Source organism: Sorex fumeus, unplaced genomic scaffold (assembly GCF_029834395.1).
Source record: "Sorex fumeus unplaced genomic scaffold, SorFum_2.1 ptg000029l, whole genome shotgun sequence".
NCBI classification, from domain to species: Eukaryota; Metazoa; Chordata; class Mammalia; order Eulipotyphla; family Soricidae; genus Sorex; species Sorex fumeus.
The window spans coordinates 1,023,891-1,039,921 of NW_026606086.1; the positions used below are offsets into that span (position 1 = coordinate 1,023,891).

Sequence of the window (16,031 nt, forward strand, 5' to 3'; positions counted from 1 at the left end):
GAGGAATCGAACTCAGGTCGGCCATGTTCGCCGCTTGTAAGGCAAATGCCCTACCCGCTGTGCTTTTTTACTCCCGCAAAAAAAATAAAGTCATCATTTGTTCCTTAGATTTACTGAAAGTTTTTTTTCCTTCGGGGTGGATGGGTGCACACCTGGCCATGTTCAGGGTTTACCCTGGCTCTGGGCTCAAGGTACCACATGGGGTGCCAGGGATTGAACCCAGCTCAGCTGTGTACAAGACAAGATAGTACCAGTTCTACGACTTCCCCGGCCCCTGAAAGAGTGACTTTCCATGGATGGCTGCATTAACATTCCTGGGACATAGGGGGAGAAGGGGAACAGAGGTGATGAGACAGCAGAGGGAAATGGACAAGTGGTTAAATGGGTCATTTATTTTTTAAAATTTATTTATGTATTTATGTTTGCCGGGGGTCACGCCCAGCGATACACAGGGTTACTCCTGGTTCTGCACTCAGGAATTACTCCTAGTGTTGCTCAGGAGACCATATGGGATGCTGGGAATTGAACCCGGGTCGGCCGCGTGCAAGGCCCTACCCCGCTGTGCTACCGCTCCAGCACTAAGTTGCATGCCAAGACGAGTGTCTTAAAAAACAAAACCAAAATGAAACAAAAAAATGCTTCCCGTTCTGACGGATGGTTCCTCCTCAAGCCAGGGGCGCCAGCCTTGATTCTGGGGGACTGTGCGTTGTGGGGAGCATGGGGGAGGATGGGACTCTGGTGTCTGTGTGCCCCCAACTTGGGAGTTGTCTCCTGCAAATAGCACCAGGGATGAACCGACAATTTGGGACCAGCTCTGGGGGGCTGGGAGGATGAGTGGATGGAAGGACCTGAGATGGGAGGCAACCGTGGACGCGCAGCAGACCCCGACAATCGCCACTCAAGAGTACAGAGGAGGGGGTCTCCCCGCAACCAGAACAGACGGTGGGGGTGGGGTGGGGGGTGCGCTGTGTCACAGGGAATTACAGCACAGTAGATTTCATGGGAAACGCATTTCCCTTCCTTGTGTCCTCCATCTTCGGCAGCCTGACAGTGGGCTGGCCTTGGGGATACTCCTGGCTCTTTGCTGGGGGCTGGGTGGAGGGAGGGAACTCTGCCTCCTGCAAAGCCTGTGCTCCCTGTGGCCCCAGACTTGAGAGCAAAGCTCAGATATGCTTAGGCCCATCTGCCTTTTCCTTTTCTTTTGTTTTGGGGCCACACCTGGTGATGTGAGGGGCTTCCTCCTGGCGAAGCGCTCAAGGATCACTCATGGCTTGGGGAGGGTCCACCTGGGATGCCGGGGATCAGGGATCGACCCTGGTTGGCCTCAAACAAGGCAAGTTCCCTGCCCGCTGTGGTATCCTGCACTTCCCCTATTTGTCCTTTTCATTCTGACTTTCGTTTGCATTTCTGCAGGAAGTTCAAATTCTGGGCTTATCTGCCCCACCTCAGTTCAATATTTTTTCCATCCTGTTGAATTATGTCTTTTTCTCCTGATACTCTGGTTGAAGTTTTTGTTCTCCTGTACAGAGAGACCTGCTGGTGGCACCATACCCCCAACCCAGTGCTTCTTACGGTTTACTCCTGCCTCTCCACTTAGCGATTGCTCCTGCCGGGGCACAGATGACTGGATGGGATTCCTGTGATTGAACCCAGATCAACCACATGCAAGGTAAGAACCCTACTCACTGTACCATCTCTTTAGCCCAAGATAAACACTTTTAAGAAAATGGTATACAGGCACAGAGCAATAGTTCAGCAGGTAGGGCATTTGCTTTGGCCAATCTGGCTTCAATCCCTGACGTTCCGTATAGTCTGCCCAAGCACTGTCAGGAGTGATTCCTGAGTGCAGAGCCATGAATAAGCCCTAAGACATCACCAGGTGTGGCACAAACATAAAGAAACAAAAATAAATTGGTGTATCAGAATTCCATTGTAGAAACTCTTTGACTTATTTGACTCTATAGTTCTTGATTGCTAGCCAAAAATCTTTTATAAATAAACCGGAGAATAATCAGTTATCACTGGCAAAAAGGAAATAATTTTATTCAAGTAGATATAGAACATTGCTCAAATTTTAATACTGCTTTACATAGTTTGTGAAACAATTTCAATCGTGTTTATTACTCAAAATGTCAATGGATTACGATCTTTCACTGGTGAGACACTTGATAATCTCCAGAGGAAAATACATCAAAAGCATATATACAATTATAGAAGTTCTTATAATACATGTAGGCCTGATGGTACATTATTTATCACGTTTTACAGAACTAGAAAACATTCAAATGAACATAAAGAGATTCAGACTGGATGATCACCTTCTGATGGTTCAGGTCCTTCATTTAATTTTTTCTGATAAGAAAATCCAAAATTATTAACGTTGAATTTCTCATCATAAATTCATCTAAAACCACAGTGGAAAAAAAGTAAACTTTGTAAAGACAGTAAATTGGTTATTTTAGGTGTTTCACAAGTAGCTTGCTATCTAATCCAGGAACTGCTGGAGATTTCTGCAGAGTGCAGAGAATGAGGTGGCCGGGCCGAAGTTTTTGTTGTCGTAATTGTTGAGGTCGTCCCCGTTCCCTTTGAGAGCCGCCTCGGACATCATCTCCACTTTCATGTTGAGGTCCTGATTCTTTCTTTGGAGGTCCACAATCACGGAATTCAGGAAATCAATCTGTGTTCAAGGAGAGTGTGAGACGTGTGAGCCATCTGCGGGAGCCATGGGAGCCCGCCACAGAGGAGGCTGGGCCCCGCTTCCAGTCCCCGCCCCAGGGTTGGAGGCAGCCAGAGCTCCCCTTTCCCTTCCTGAGCGCAAGCTCCCGGGTGCCCAGGGAAGACCCCAGGAGGAGATGCTGGTACCCCTCGGTTCCTCTCAGAGCAGGGAGTCAAGAGGGGTCTTCCCTCTCCTACAAAGACAAACTCACTTCTTTCAAATGAATGGGGCGGGGGGAAATCCCACTTTACAAAAGTAAGCATGACTGTAGGCACAAACATTCATGTTTCACTTGAAAACTGGCGGGCGCTTTGGGTCTGAGTGATAGCACAGCGGGAAAGGTGCTTGCCTCGCACGCAGCCATCCCAGGTTTGATCCCTGGCATCCTATAGGGGCCACCGGAGAGCAGCCAGGAGTGATTCCTGAGTGCAGAGCCAGGAGGAAGCCTGGAGTATCGCCAGGTGTGGCCCCCAAAGGAAGTGTAAATAAAACCAGAAAAACAGACTGATTTTTTTTCTCCCTCAGGGCAAGTTCTGATGGCCAGTCTCTGAGAGTGCTCAGGCCATCCCACACTAGAGCCAAGAAACACAGATCTCTCTTCCTCCAGCTGAAAAACAAAACAAAACAAACCATGGAAATGTTCAGTTCCCAACAAGCCCATACAGGGTCCACCTGCACAGCCCACATGCAAAGTTCACTTCAGCCCACAAGTGCCCTCCAGGGCCACCGGCTGTTAAGTACAGAAGTGCAGGAAGTGAGGGTGTGCGGGAACTCCTCAGGGCACTGGGACCCAGATGGTCCCCTTCCTCGGAGAGGATTCAAACGATAAAGCGCTGCAGACCCGGGTGGGATGGAAGGGGGGTTGGGGAAGGAGAGACATCAAGGAGGCCCCAAGGCTGACTCCTGCTGCAGGCCAGACCCGAGCCTGGTGATGGTAGGTGCGGGCACTGGACTGCAGCCAAGTGTGCAAACCCCGGAGGACCCCACCCAGCTGTCTCCCTTGACAGGAGCAAGAAGCAGGAAGGCAGCTCAGAGGACCAGACTCCCCCAGCTCTGGGCCTAGAGCATGCGCAATGAGGCTGGGACAGCCACATGCTGGTGGGCGTTTCCATTTGCGACTGAACCTTCCTGGCAGGGAAGAAGCCCTCCAAAGTGGTGTTCAACTCTGGCAAAGTGAAGATTTGCCAATTTGATGGGAGCCCGAAGCCCAGGTTCTGGGAGAGCAGCAAGAGGAAGGGCATTGGAGGGCTCTGGCAAGGACATGACCCCTTGACTGAAGGGATGTGTCCTTGTCCATGGGGCCTCTCACTCCTTAAGCATCACCTCTTGTGCTGGGAGCGTGTGGGGGTGGGGTTCCGGCAGCATGTGCGCGGCCCCTGGTTCTCACGGGCGCCAGGGGAGCACAGCCCCTTCTTCCTCAGCTTCCCTCTTTTTGGCCTCTGTTATTTTAAATAATCAATTAATTTGGGGAGGGGGCTTTTGGGGTCACAATCCGGCGTTGCTCAGGAGTGATTCCGGGCTCTGCACTCAGGAAGTACTCCTGGCGGTGCTTCAGGGACATTTTGGGATGCCGGGGATGGAACCTGGGTTGGCCATGTGCAAGGCCAACACCCTTCCTGCTATGCTATTGCTCCGGCATCATTCTCGGATATTTTAAATGGTAGATATTCCCCGACTCTTTTGAAGCATACACGCATATATACATATATACATGTCTGTGTATGTATACATGCTTATCTAGAACCTTTGTGGGTAGTCAGTTTGGTTTGTTTGGGGGCCACACCCGGTGGGGTAGGGACTAAACCCTGGTTCTGTGCTCAGGGATGACTCCTGGCTAGGGTGGAACAGCTCAGGCTGTCAGCAGTCACTCGAGCCCGGGAAAGTGGGGCTGTGAGGTCAGAGGGCACTGGCTCACCTACAACTGCACTCAGGAATTACTCCTGGCGGTGCTCAGGGGACCATATGGGATGCCGGGGATTGAACCTGGGAATTCGGTGTGTAAGTCAAATGCCCTCCCCGCTGTGCTATCACTATGGCCCAGGATATGGTTTCTCTCAGGGCTGAGGCCGGGCCTACACAGCCCTGGTCACTACCATCACCCACCTTACTCTGCATCATCGCATTGGTGTTCCTGGTGTCCTCCAGGGAGGCCAGGGCCTGCAGGGACGCCTCCCGCTCGGCCAGCAGCTCAGTCTGCTGCGCCTCCAGCAGCGCCTGGTCTTTCAGCAGCCAGTGCAGCTGCCGCTGGAGCTTAGTGGCCTTCTGGCCCAGCAGCTCCTTCTCAGAGCCAAGGCTGTTCAGCTGCTCACGCAGGGCCGACTCCACGCAGGCGGCCTCCTCCTTCTCAGCCGTGAGCTCCTCGATCTCTTGCACCAGCGACTTCTGATCCCGAGCCAGCTCCTCGTAGGAGCACTGCAGCTTCTGGATGATGTTGTCCTTGTCCTTGGCCAGGGATAGGTTCTCCAGAACCAGCTTCTTGACATGCTCCTCCAGCTGGCCCCTCTCCTCCAGGCCCTCTCCTCCTTGGCCCTTGGCAAGCGCCAAGTCTTCATGTCAAGGTGCCCACGAAACACAGTGTGCAACAAGGGACTCTGCAGAGAACGTCAGGGCCAGCAAACGCTACTTGGAAATCAATAAATTCTGAAAAAACACAAAAAGATGCAAAAGGAGGGGCTGGAGTGAGAGCACAGTGGGGAGGGGTTTGCCTTGCTCACGGCTGACCAAGATTCGATCACCAGTCCTGAGCACTGCCAGGAGTAATTCCTGAGTGCCACGTCCGGCACTGCGGGGCAGAGCCAGGGGATGGCCGTCAGGGTGAAATCAGCACTCGAGTCACACAGGTTTCGTCACTCAGGAGATGGCATGAATGCGTGCGTTTATTCAGAGCATAAGTACAGACTTAAGTATGTTTCCACAGCCCACCCAAAAGAAGGAAAGGGGATGGGACGTGGGAAAGTGGATGGGACAATGAGCAGAGCCATGCACTGTTGGTCAGCCACCTGGTGACCCTTTCGGCATAATGCTATTGGTCAGAACGACCTGCTTTGATATAGCTTTGACATATCTGCAAAGATTGTACTGTTCCTCATACATCAGTTACAAATCATTTACGAGGGTGCATTTTCCCCAAACTGAAACCTCCTGTACTGGGAAGTTGCCCAGCTTTGAGCAGGACAAAGGGGGAATGAAAAATCAAGCATTCTTTTACTTGGTCAGTAGGCAACACTGAGCATCACTGAGTGTGACCCAAAAAGCCAAAAAAAAAAGAGAAAAAACAGCACAAAAGAAAATGTGTTTGAGCCTCACTGTCTCCCTGAGACTTGAGCACTCAATGCTGTGTGAGCCTAGTAGAGTCCCCGGCCTGAACAAGCCCCCACCCCTCCACCCCCATGTTCCTGTGTTTGGACCCTGACCCTAAATCCTGTGATGGGACCACGTGTGTCCATGACAAAGACGCTAGCAGTCTCAAGCCCTGCAACGTCCCTGTTTCACACAGGCGTGGCACCCGGGTCCTGGCCTGCTAGTGGCCGGCAGTGATTCGGCAGGAAGCAGAAGTGTGAGCCTGAACGTGGGTCAAGTCCGTTCCTTCAGCTTGGAGGGGAGGAATGTACGAGAGGGGGTTTTGAGCACTGCCTCACAAGCAGGAGGTCCTGAATCCAAGCCCCCGGGGTCAACCGTGCACCTGGCACAAAGCCGGCACAAACCCGGCAGCTCTGCTGTCCCAGCACCACGCAGGAAGGGGGGTGACCCCAGGGGGAGGGCCACTGAGAGAGGAGGGGGACACCACAGAAAGGAGGAGTGAACACAGGGCAGGAGTTGAGGGCTGCAGGGCCGGGAGCACTGGGCAGATAGCAGCCCTGGGGAGCAGGAGGACACGCAGGCGCCCTTGTCACTGGCCACTCGATGCAGTCGCACAAGCCGTGTGCAGACCCACGAGGCTGACAGGGTGCCAGGGACGGGGAAACCTCAGCAAGGATTTTTCTTTAAGTTTTGGGCCTTGGGGCCAGAGGTCTAGTACAGCGGGGAGGGCATTTGCCTTGCACACAACTGACCCGGGTTCAATCCCGGCATCCCATAGGGACCCCCGAGCACCTCCAGGAGTAAGTCCTGAGTGCAGAGCCAGGAGTGACCCCGGAGCACGTCCAGGTGTGACCCAAAAACAAAACAACAGCAGAGCAAGCCGAAGGGCACGGAAGTTCTGAGCCACGGAAAAGCCGAGGTTGGTGCCCACTCGCCCCCGCCCCCGCCAGGTCAGGCCTGCCTGCGATCAAGGTGCCCGAGTGTCTCCAGACAGGATCTGCCTCAGCGGCTCGGTGCGTCATCTCAGCCTATCACCCAACTCGACTGGGATTGACTCTGGTTATCTCCTTGACTGGTTATCTTGGGCATCTCAGGGGCCAGCCGCCAATCTCCGTCCTCCCACCTGGCCAGGGCGGGATCAGGTGTCAGCAGCTGGACCCTGAACATCCCACCTGCCCGTCCAAACACAACGCGAGCCCAAAGGCCAGGCTCGCTCCCAACTCGTAGGACACGACCAAGCTAGGGGCCCCGGAGAGCACTGAGTCGAGGATGGGTCCCAGAGATCCCCAAATCTCCCTTGATCAATGGCCCGGCCCAGCAATCTGCATCAACCACTGGGCCCAAGCTCTTTGCTTTCCTTCTGCTTGCTCAACAAAACTTGGAGGGGAGGAACTCCAAACTTTTTTTTTTTTTTTTTTTTTGCTTTTTGGGTCACACCTGACGATGCACAAGGGTTATTCCTGACTCTGCACTCAGGGGTTACTCCTGGCTCTGAACTCAGGAGTTACTCCTGGCATTGCTCAGAGGAACATATGGATGCTGGGACTCAAACCCGGGTTGGCCACGTGAAAGGCAAACGCCATACCTGTTGGGCTATCTCTCCAGCCCCGGAACTCTGATCCTTATATAGAAAACAATGTATTTCACAATGCCATTTCAGCCATTCTGATTGTTGGGGGGTAAATTCTAAGCAATCATGGTGCATCTTTTGTCGAAATAATGAATGTAATCAATGTAGAGAAGAGTTAGTTAGAAATCATTTGCCTCATAGGCATTGGGTGGGTGGGAGGTGGGGTATATTGGGGTTCTTGGTGGTGAAAAATGAGTACTGGTGAAGGGTGAAGAAGACGGTGTTTGACCATTGTATGACCGAGACTTAAATCTGAAAGCTTTTTAACTTTTCCCACAGTAATTCAATAAATAAATATAAGAAGAAGATAGAAAGAAAGAAAGAAAGAAAGAAAGAAAGAAAGAAAGGAAAAAGAAAGAAAGAAAGAAAGAAAGAAAGGAAAAAGAAAGAAAGAAAGAAAGAAAGAAAGAAAGAAAGAAAATTATGGAAAAAAAGGTAAGGCAGAGTTCATGCCCAATTCAATCAGCTAATCAGTGGCTGGATAAGTAGCAGTACTCCTACATAAGAGAGAGAGAGAGAGAGAGAGAGAGAGAGAGAGAGAGAGAGAGAGATCCATAAAAACGCGGCAAATCTGTACCCCAAGCACACATCTCCCCAAACGATCCATTTTCCCCCACCCGAGAAAAAGCCAACACGCTATGGGTCACATCCTCCTGCCACTGACCCCCAAAACCCGATGCTCCCTCCTCCCACCCTAGGGACTGATGGCACAAACTCCATCTTTGTGTCACGCCGTACATGACACATTTGTCACTAGCACCTGATGACTCATTTCAGAACCTCAACAGAAGCCACAAAGATGGGGAGCACTGCTCGGGGAGCACCATGCAGGGGCTTCTCAGACCTTCCCTCTTCCTCTGTTCCCCACCTGTTCTGGGGAAGATGCATACACAAATGGCCGGGGGTTGAGAACAGAGGAACCAAGCTGGGAGGAAGCAGCTGCTTGTGTTTTGTTTTCTCTGGTGACCTCTAACTATGGTTCCTCTTAAGAGACAAAGAAGGCCACAAATAAGCAAACACTCTGACCTCGGTTACCACCCAACTCTGATTGAACGCCAAGATCTGCTCTACATGAACTTTGAAAGGGCAAGCTAAATATCTTTCAGGGAAGCAAATAACCTTAGGGGATTGTCTGCTCTGGTACTAAAAATGGGGGGAAAAAAAGTCTGTTTTGTATCTCTTGAAAATGTCAGCTTGACTCAAAGGCAGTTCTATTTCATCCCGCGGTACAAATGCTTCCTCCCAGCTAGAGCTTTGGCTCACGTCTGTCCAGCATTTTCTGGACAGGGAAACACCAGCCCTGGGAGCTGTGGCGTGATGGGCAGCACCACACACCGTTCTATGAGGAAGTTACATAAATATCAGTCTTTCGTTCCAAACAAAATGTCAGGAGCTGCAGACACAGTTCAAGACTATATATAGCCTGAAGGCACAGGACATATGCAAACGGCACCTACTCAATGTCATCAGCCAGCCCAGTCACCCACCTCACGCTGGCATTCAACTTCAAAATATCCAGATCGAGGAAATTGTCACATGTAAGGGGGAAAAATCAGAGTTAGCAAGAGCTCGAAGAGAAGAGCAAGCCGGCAAACAGGACTGAGAGAAGGTGACCGGAGGTGAGGCAGGTCTCTGGCCTAACCCAGGTCCTAGCCCCAGCTGCCCTGCAGAACCTGCCAGGGGCGACCTCACATGCCTCGGAAGACTCACGGGCACCCCACATGCTATAGAATCCCCCCAACGCCCACAGTCGCTCAGTTCTGACTCACACCCGCCCTTCCATGCAAAAGACCCGAAGGAACAAGAATCCCAGGCCGAAGCTTCTAGTATTGGGGCTGGAATGATAGTACAGCAGTGAGGGCATTTGCCTTGCATGCAGCCAACGTGGGTTCGAATCCCAGCACCCCACATGGTCCCCTGAGCACCGCCAGGAGTAAATCCTGAGTGCAGAGCCAGGAGTAACCCCTGTACATCACCGGGTGAAAAAATTAACAATAAAAATATAACACCGTGGAGATGTGCAGACTGGGGGCGGGGTGCAGAGGGAGACCTCCCAAAGAGTGGCCCAGAGTGAGCATAACATCCCCAAAGATTCCGTAGGATGGGTCCGCCAGGTCTGGGGTGCAGCCTCACACTGGAGTCTAAGCCACCCTGGTCAGGATGTCCAAAGAGTCCTCAGAAAAGGACCAGAAACTCTGCATTGGAGCAGAGTAGAGAGGATGATTTAGGGGAAGGAAAGCATTAGGGGGCATCTTTCGAACTGCTCAAGGGCCCAGGTGACTGTTCAGAGCGGGAACTGTGTCTGCCTGCGGACAGCTAAGCCGGCTCCTGCCCAGCCCTGCCCAGCCCCGAGCACCCAAACAAAACATTCATTTTGAAAAACGGCGTATTACTACAGAGACACCTCTAACAACTCCCACCCGGTGAGGCTCAGGGGATACCCCTGGCTCTGCACTCAGGAATTATTCTGGTGGTGCTTCGGGGACCATATGGGATGCCGGGGATTGAACCTGGGTCAGCTGCGTACAAGGCAAATGCCCTCCGAATGTATATAGCTCCAGCCCTTGCAATTCCTCTTTAAAAGCCCCAAGGGTCATAACTGGTGGTGTGTGGGTCCCTCCTGTCCTGAACCCGGGGCTCCCCAGGTGATGCTGGGCCTCTAGCCCTCTAAGCTATCTCCACACCACCCAGAAATCCGTAAGTAAAGTGAAAAAAGTAAAGGCCCTCCCGTTGTTCGTCCATTTGCTCGAGCGGACCCAGTAACGTCTCCATTGGAGACTTTGTTGTTACTGAGTTTGGCATATCGAATACGTCACGGGGAGCTTGCCAGGCTCTGCCGGGCGGGCGAGATACGCTTGGTAGCTTGCCGGGCTCTTCGAGAGGGGTGGAGGAATCGAACTCGGGTCGGCCATGTTGGCTGCGTGCAACGCAAACGCCCTGCCACTGTAATATCGCTCCAGCCATAATTCCGTATTAAAAAAAAATTGTTTACATTAACCACAGGGGCCGATGGCACAGCGAGGCCCGGGTTCTTTCTCTTAAGGTGCTGCTGAGACCAACATGCTGAGGGGAAAGGGTGCCCGGAAATCTGGTGATGCACCTGCGTTCTAGAAAGGTCGTGTCTTGAGACCAGCAGCAGCAGTACCACAAATCAACGCACACACCCAAGAAAGCAGGGAAACGCGGTCACATCTCAAACACACCTGCACAAGCTTCCAATGGCAGAGGGCGCAGAGGGCGCAGACAGGCACCGGAAGCGTTGGGGAAGTGCACGGGTTCAGGCTGACTCCCTGGCTTGGCACTGGGGGTGACACTTGGCGGGGCTTGGGGGACCGTATGGGGTGCTTGGGAACGAACCCGGGTCTGCCAGGGGCAAGGCAAGTGCCCTACCCATCTTACTATCTCTCTGGCCCTGGTACACTGTTTTTAGAAGACATTATCAAGCCGATGTGTTTCCCCCTTGCATCTTCCCCTTCATTCCAGTATTTATTTTCCCTTTCCCTCCCTTTCTCGCTGAGGCTGAGGGTCGCACACTCTAGATGGTGGTTACCCACTTGGGGAGTGGGGGGTCTCACTCGGCCTGCCAGAACTCCAGCCATGCCCAATTTTCCCTATTTCCAGTGAAGAATATGCCATAGGAAAAACATCTGGTTGAAAACTCACATAAATCAATGCTTTTGGGTCTACAGATACTCTTAAGGGACTAAACATGGAGAAACCTCACCCCACAGAAGAAAGAGCCAGAGTTCTGGCCCGGGCACCCCTAAGAGCCAAGCTGACACTTCAAATGAGAAATTTTTCAGAAGTGCTCCCTGTCATAAAGATAGTAAACAAAACATATAAAATCATATTTTTAAACAAAAATCCACCTTTCAGAAAAAGACAACATTTAAAAAAGAAAATGTCCCGGGGACCCGACAGATAGTATAGTGCGAAGGTGCTTCCCAGGCATCAAAAAGTCAAATATGGACCCCTGGGGACCACCAAGAGTAATCCCTGAGCATCACCAGGTGAAGCCCCAAGCAAAAACCAAAGCAAAGCAAACAAATAAATATGTGCTGAAAATAACCAGTAGGAAACAGGCTGGGACGGGCGTGTGGGAGAAACAGAATTTCCCGCACACCCTGCACCCAGCCCTGAGGTCACACTGCAGAACCTCAAGAGTTTGAATGAAAAATGTAAGCAATTTTATTTCTAAAAATGAGAATGTAAGAAAAGAGTCTTCAGGTCTTGCCAAGACTCAATCAAGGGGAAAGGCGGGTCACGAAAACAAAATCACTCACAAACCTACGTTTCTTCTGCAGGCAGCTGGGCAGCGGCTGCCACTCCTCGAAGTGGGGACCCGGGAGGATGTGCAGAAATTCCTCGATTCTGCGCCAACCAGGCCAGGAGAGCAGCTGGGCCAGCCGCATGCTGAGGGAGGCATAGCCGAGATGTCCGTGGGGTTCTGCGGAGGATTCGAGAGCGACACCTGGAGTCAACCAACTCCTCTCTGCCAATGGGCCATGGGATCTCTTTTTGTTTGTTTGTTTCGGCGGAGGCCATACCCTGCGGTGCTCAGGGCTCCCTCCTGGTGCTGCACTCAGGGATCACAACCTGGGTTGGCTGCATTAAAGGCAAACGTCCTCCACGCTGCCATCCTGGATTTGACTTTGTGGAGGAACACAGTGTGCTCCAGCCTACCCCGCTCAGCCCTGCCATCTCCACCCTCTACCCAATTTCCCAATCTCTCTCTTCTCTCCTTCTCTCTCTCTCTCTCTCTCCCCCACCCCCGCCCTTACAGCTTTATGGATCAGACCTGGTGGTGCAGAGCTGACGCATGGCTCTGCCCTCACCTCTCCTGGCCCTGAGTCCTGTCTCAAACCAATCTCAGAAAGCTGCTTGGTGCCCCTGTGTGCTGGAAGGTGCCAGTGCCCGGCAGCACGTGCAGAGGGCAGGTGCGTGGCCAAACCCCAGCACCGCTGGGTCTGAACATTCAACTGTCTGCCGGGGAAAGATTCCATCCGACCCCCACAGAAGAAAAACTGTTCATCGATTTGGTGAGAAACTTCTCCTATAGAATCTTGGCCCACTGGGGGGAGGGAATGTGGAGAGCTCTAAGCCCAGCCAAGCTACTCTCAGGCATTCTTCCAGGGGGCGAGGCTCCAGGGCACAGCCAAGCCCAAATCTCCCAAGGGTGAGAGTGACAGCCCCCAGCATCACAGTCACCACCAGTCTGAAACCCCCCCTCTCTCACAGTGACTCTGAGTCCAGCAGCCCCAACTGCCCACAATGAGTCAGTTGTGTTGGTCCCCAATCCTCTTACTTGAGGCTGGCCTTTTCCCTGACCAGAGGCTTCCTTGAGTCCAGACCAGCCTCCCCCGCCCTGAGGCCTAAGTGGACAAGGGCCCCTGTTTCCCACCCCCCAGCCCCCATTTTCAAAGAGCATCCCCCAAAAAGCCCCTCTCAGTCCTGGCTTCTGCAAGGGCAGCACCTTCCCACCAGCAGGATGCCACACCACTGGGGAACTGTGTGTGTGTATGTCTATGTATGGGTCTGTGTGTGTATGTTGGTCCGCATGCATGTGCGTGAAGGCTCAGCTCGCCTATTAGATGGCGTGCATGTGCATGCGTGTGCATGAAGACTCGGCTCACCTGCTCATTCACATCGTCCATCCAGAGGCGCAGGGTCTTCCGGATGGTGGGGTAGCTGTTCCTGCCCCACTGCTGGGGCCGCAGCAGCCCGGCCTTCTCCAGGTTCTGTAACGTCAGGATGTGCTCGTAGCCGTATGTCTGCCAGAGAAGATGGGGAGCCTGCTAGATCTCCCACTTCCGAAGAGGGAGCGAACATTTTCATTCTCATTTTGATACTATTGATTTTGAGTCATAGCCGGCAGCATGCAAGACAAGTGCCTTACCCCTTTCTAGCTCTTGGTTTGTTTGGTTTTTTTTTGTTTGTTTGTTTTGCTTTTCAGGTCACACCCGGCGATCCTCAGGGGATACGCCTGGCTTTGCACTCAGGAATCACTCCTGGCGGTGCTCAGGAAAACGTATGGGATGCTGGGAATCGAACCAGGGTCGGCTGCGTGCAAGGCAAACGCCCTACCCGCTGTGCTATTGCTCCAGCCCCTTTCTAGCTCTTTGGACCCCACATTTTCACTTTAAAGTCAGAATGCATGGGCCCAACGTAAGGAAGATAGATGACAGTGTACTGAAATAACTGAGTAAGAAAAGGAGGCCAACCACACCTCCTGACGTGCTATTGTCCAGATGTCTCCTTTGTTTTGTTTGCTTTTGCCCGCCCCCCCCCCACTTCCTGTGCTCAGGGATCAGTGCTGGTGGGGCTCAGGGAACCCATATGGGTGCCGGGGATCGAGCCCGGTGGGCACATGCAAGGCCAACTGCCTTTTTAATAAATTTCTTCCTTGGCAAATGAGTCACTTAGAAACACTGACCTGGAGAATTTCTCTTTTGTAATAATCCAGAACCTTCTGCTTGACCCCACTGTTGCACACCGACTGCAGGCAAATGAGCCTGAGCACCTTGATGTGTGGATGCTTCTGGGCGATGCAGTCCTCCATGTAACTGTTGACCTAGAGTCGTGGCAGATTCATGTGTGAGAGCCGGGTCTGGGCCTGCAGTCCTGGGCGTTCCCCGGCCCCTGAGAGGCCCAATCAAGGAGAGGCTGGAGATTGGCTCACGCTCCTGCCCACACTCCCTGGACAACCTAAGCTCCAGGGGCTACGGGCGGGTGCAACTGTCCCACTTGTCAGCGACACCTGAGCAGCATCAGTAAAGTAGCAGGGACTGTGGGGAATTTGGGCGCTTGCTTGCTGCAAGTGAGAATGCGGGATTTATTGACAGGCAGACAGGAAAAGGGATCATATAACCCATGCTCTTAAATAATCCCTGATGGGCTTCAATAGTCTTGGGCTTCAGGGCTGGGTCTTGTTTCTCTGAGGACAGCAAACAGCAATGGAACACATGCGCGCGCGCACACACACACACACACACACACACACACACACACACCACGCCCGGTCAACAGAAACCTATCCCTTGGCAGAATCTCTTTCCGCACATTTTGCACTGCTCTGACAGGTATTTATTTAGGCCAGACACAGGAATCAAAGCGATTCCTTTCCTACCTCGAGTTCTGTTTGCCAATCTCGTTAACTATCGGCTAAAACAGTTTTAGTGTTCACGTACCTGATCAGTGTCTATTCCAGACATAAACTCCTGCTCCACGGTTAACTTATCAAAGAAGTCTTCAGACGCTGAAACATAATTAACACACGAGCAACTCAGAAGTGGGAGAAATGCTCATTTCTCCCAGAGGCATGCAAAGTAGCAAGCAAGCACCAAGTTTAATTCATCACCAGGAAGGCACAGTCCAGAACAGAGAGGCTGACAGCCTGTGCCCCGAGGTGTGCCTAGACACAGAGCCCCAGGGCCTGGGCCCTAGCAGCTTCCCCTTCACACTAATTAAAGCAATTTCCCAAGGGCATTTTACTTTGGTTACTTTGGGGGCCACTCCCGGTGGTGCTCAGGGATCACTCCTGGCAGGCTTCGGAGACCATATGGGACTCCGGGATCCAACCTGGGCCGGCTGTGTGCCAGGCACTGCAGTACCGCTCCAACTCCAGCTCCTCGCCACATCAGACTGAAACCAACCTCAGCAAGTATTGCCAGGTCTGGCGAAGCAGTGCTGGCGCCACCCAGAGCCTGGGAGAGTCCTGCTGCACCACCTGACCCCGCAGAACCCAACAGTCACACTCGGAACATTTCTGTGAGGACACAGCGGCTGGCACAGGGAACAATGCACAAGTGAAAAAGTAGCCGGGGGCCCCCCCAGAAGTAGCAGGGAGCCAGTGACACACCCTGAGCCTGAGCCCGGGACAGGGCACTCACTCGTTACGTCCCTGATGAGCTCGGCGATGGAGGTGTGGTTGGCCAGGGAGCCCCGTGTCACCTGCATGTGGGGTAGCTGGGAGACAATCTGCTTGATCTTGCCCACCGTCTTGACATTGTGCCTTTCCTGAGGGAGGGGAGAAGGTCACGACAGTACTGGGTACAGCACTCAGGGCCTCGCACACCTGTGTGTGTGCGTGTGCGCACACGCACACACACACATACACGCACACACACACACACATACACGCACACACACACACACACACACACACGGGGCATGCCCCAGACACAGCCAAAGCAGTGCTGGGAATGCACCCAGGCCACCCACCCTCCCACGCCCCCCACACACACACAATGTGCCCCAGCTCCAGCCCTGGTTGCCAAGAGTGCATTTTTAAGAATTTGGGTCTTTGGGTTGCCCAGGGCATGTTTGAATCACGTGCAAGGCAGTGCCCTGGCTTTCCTCCTGGCCTGGCACTCAGGGATCACTCCT

At 52.7% G+C, this 16,031-nt stretch overlaps 1 protein-coding gene across 1 annotated transcript in view; it reads right to left on the bottom strand.

Annotated features, from left to right (window-relative positions):
• Positions 1-16,031, bottom strand: part of LOC130024569 (CAP-Gly domain-containing linker protein 1-like) — a 60,144-nt gene that overhangs the window by 5,211 nt on the left and 38,902 nt on the right. Inside the window, 5 exon segments of the mRNA XM_056115284.1 lie at positions 11,938-12,078; positions 12,081-12,093; positions 13,280-13,417; positions 14,080-14,217; positions 14,834-14,901. Of these exon segments, the coding sequence (XP_055971259.1) occupies positions 11,938-12,078; positions 12,081-12,093; positions 13,280-13,417; positions 14,080-14,217; positions 14,834-14,901 (498 nt within the window).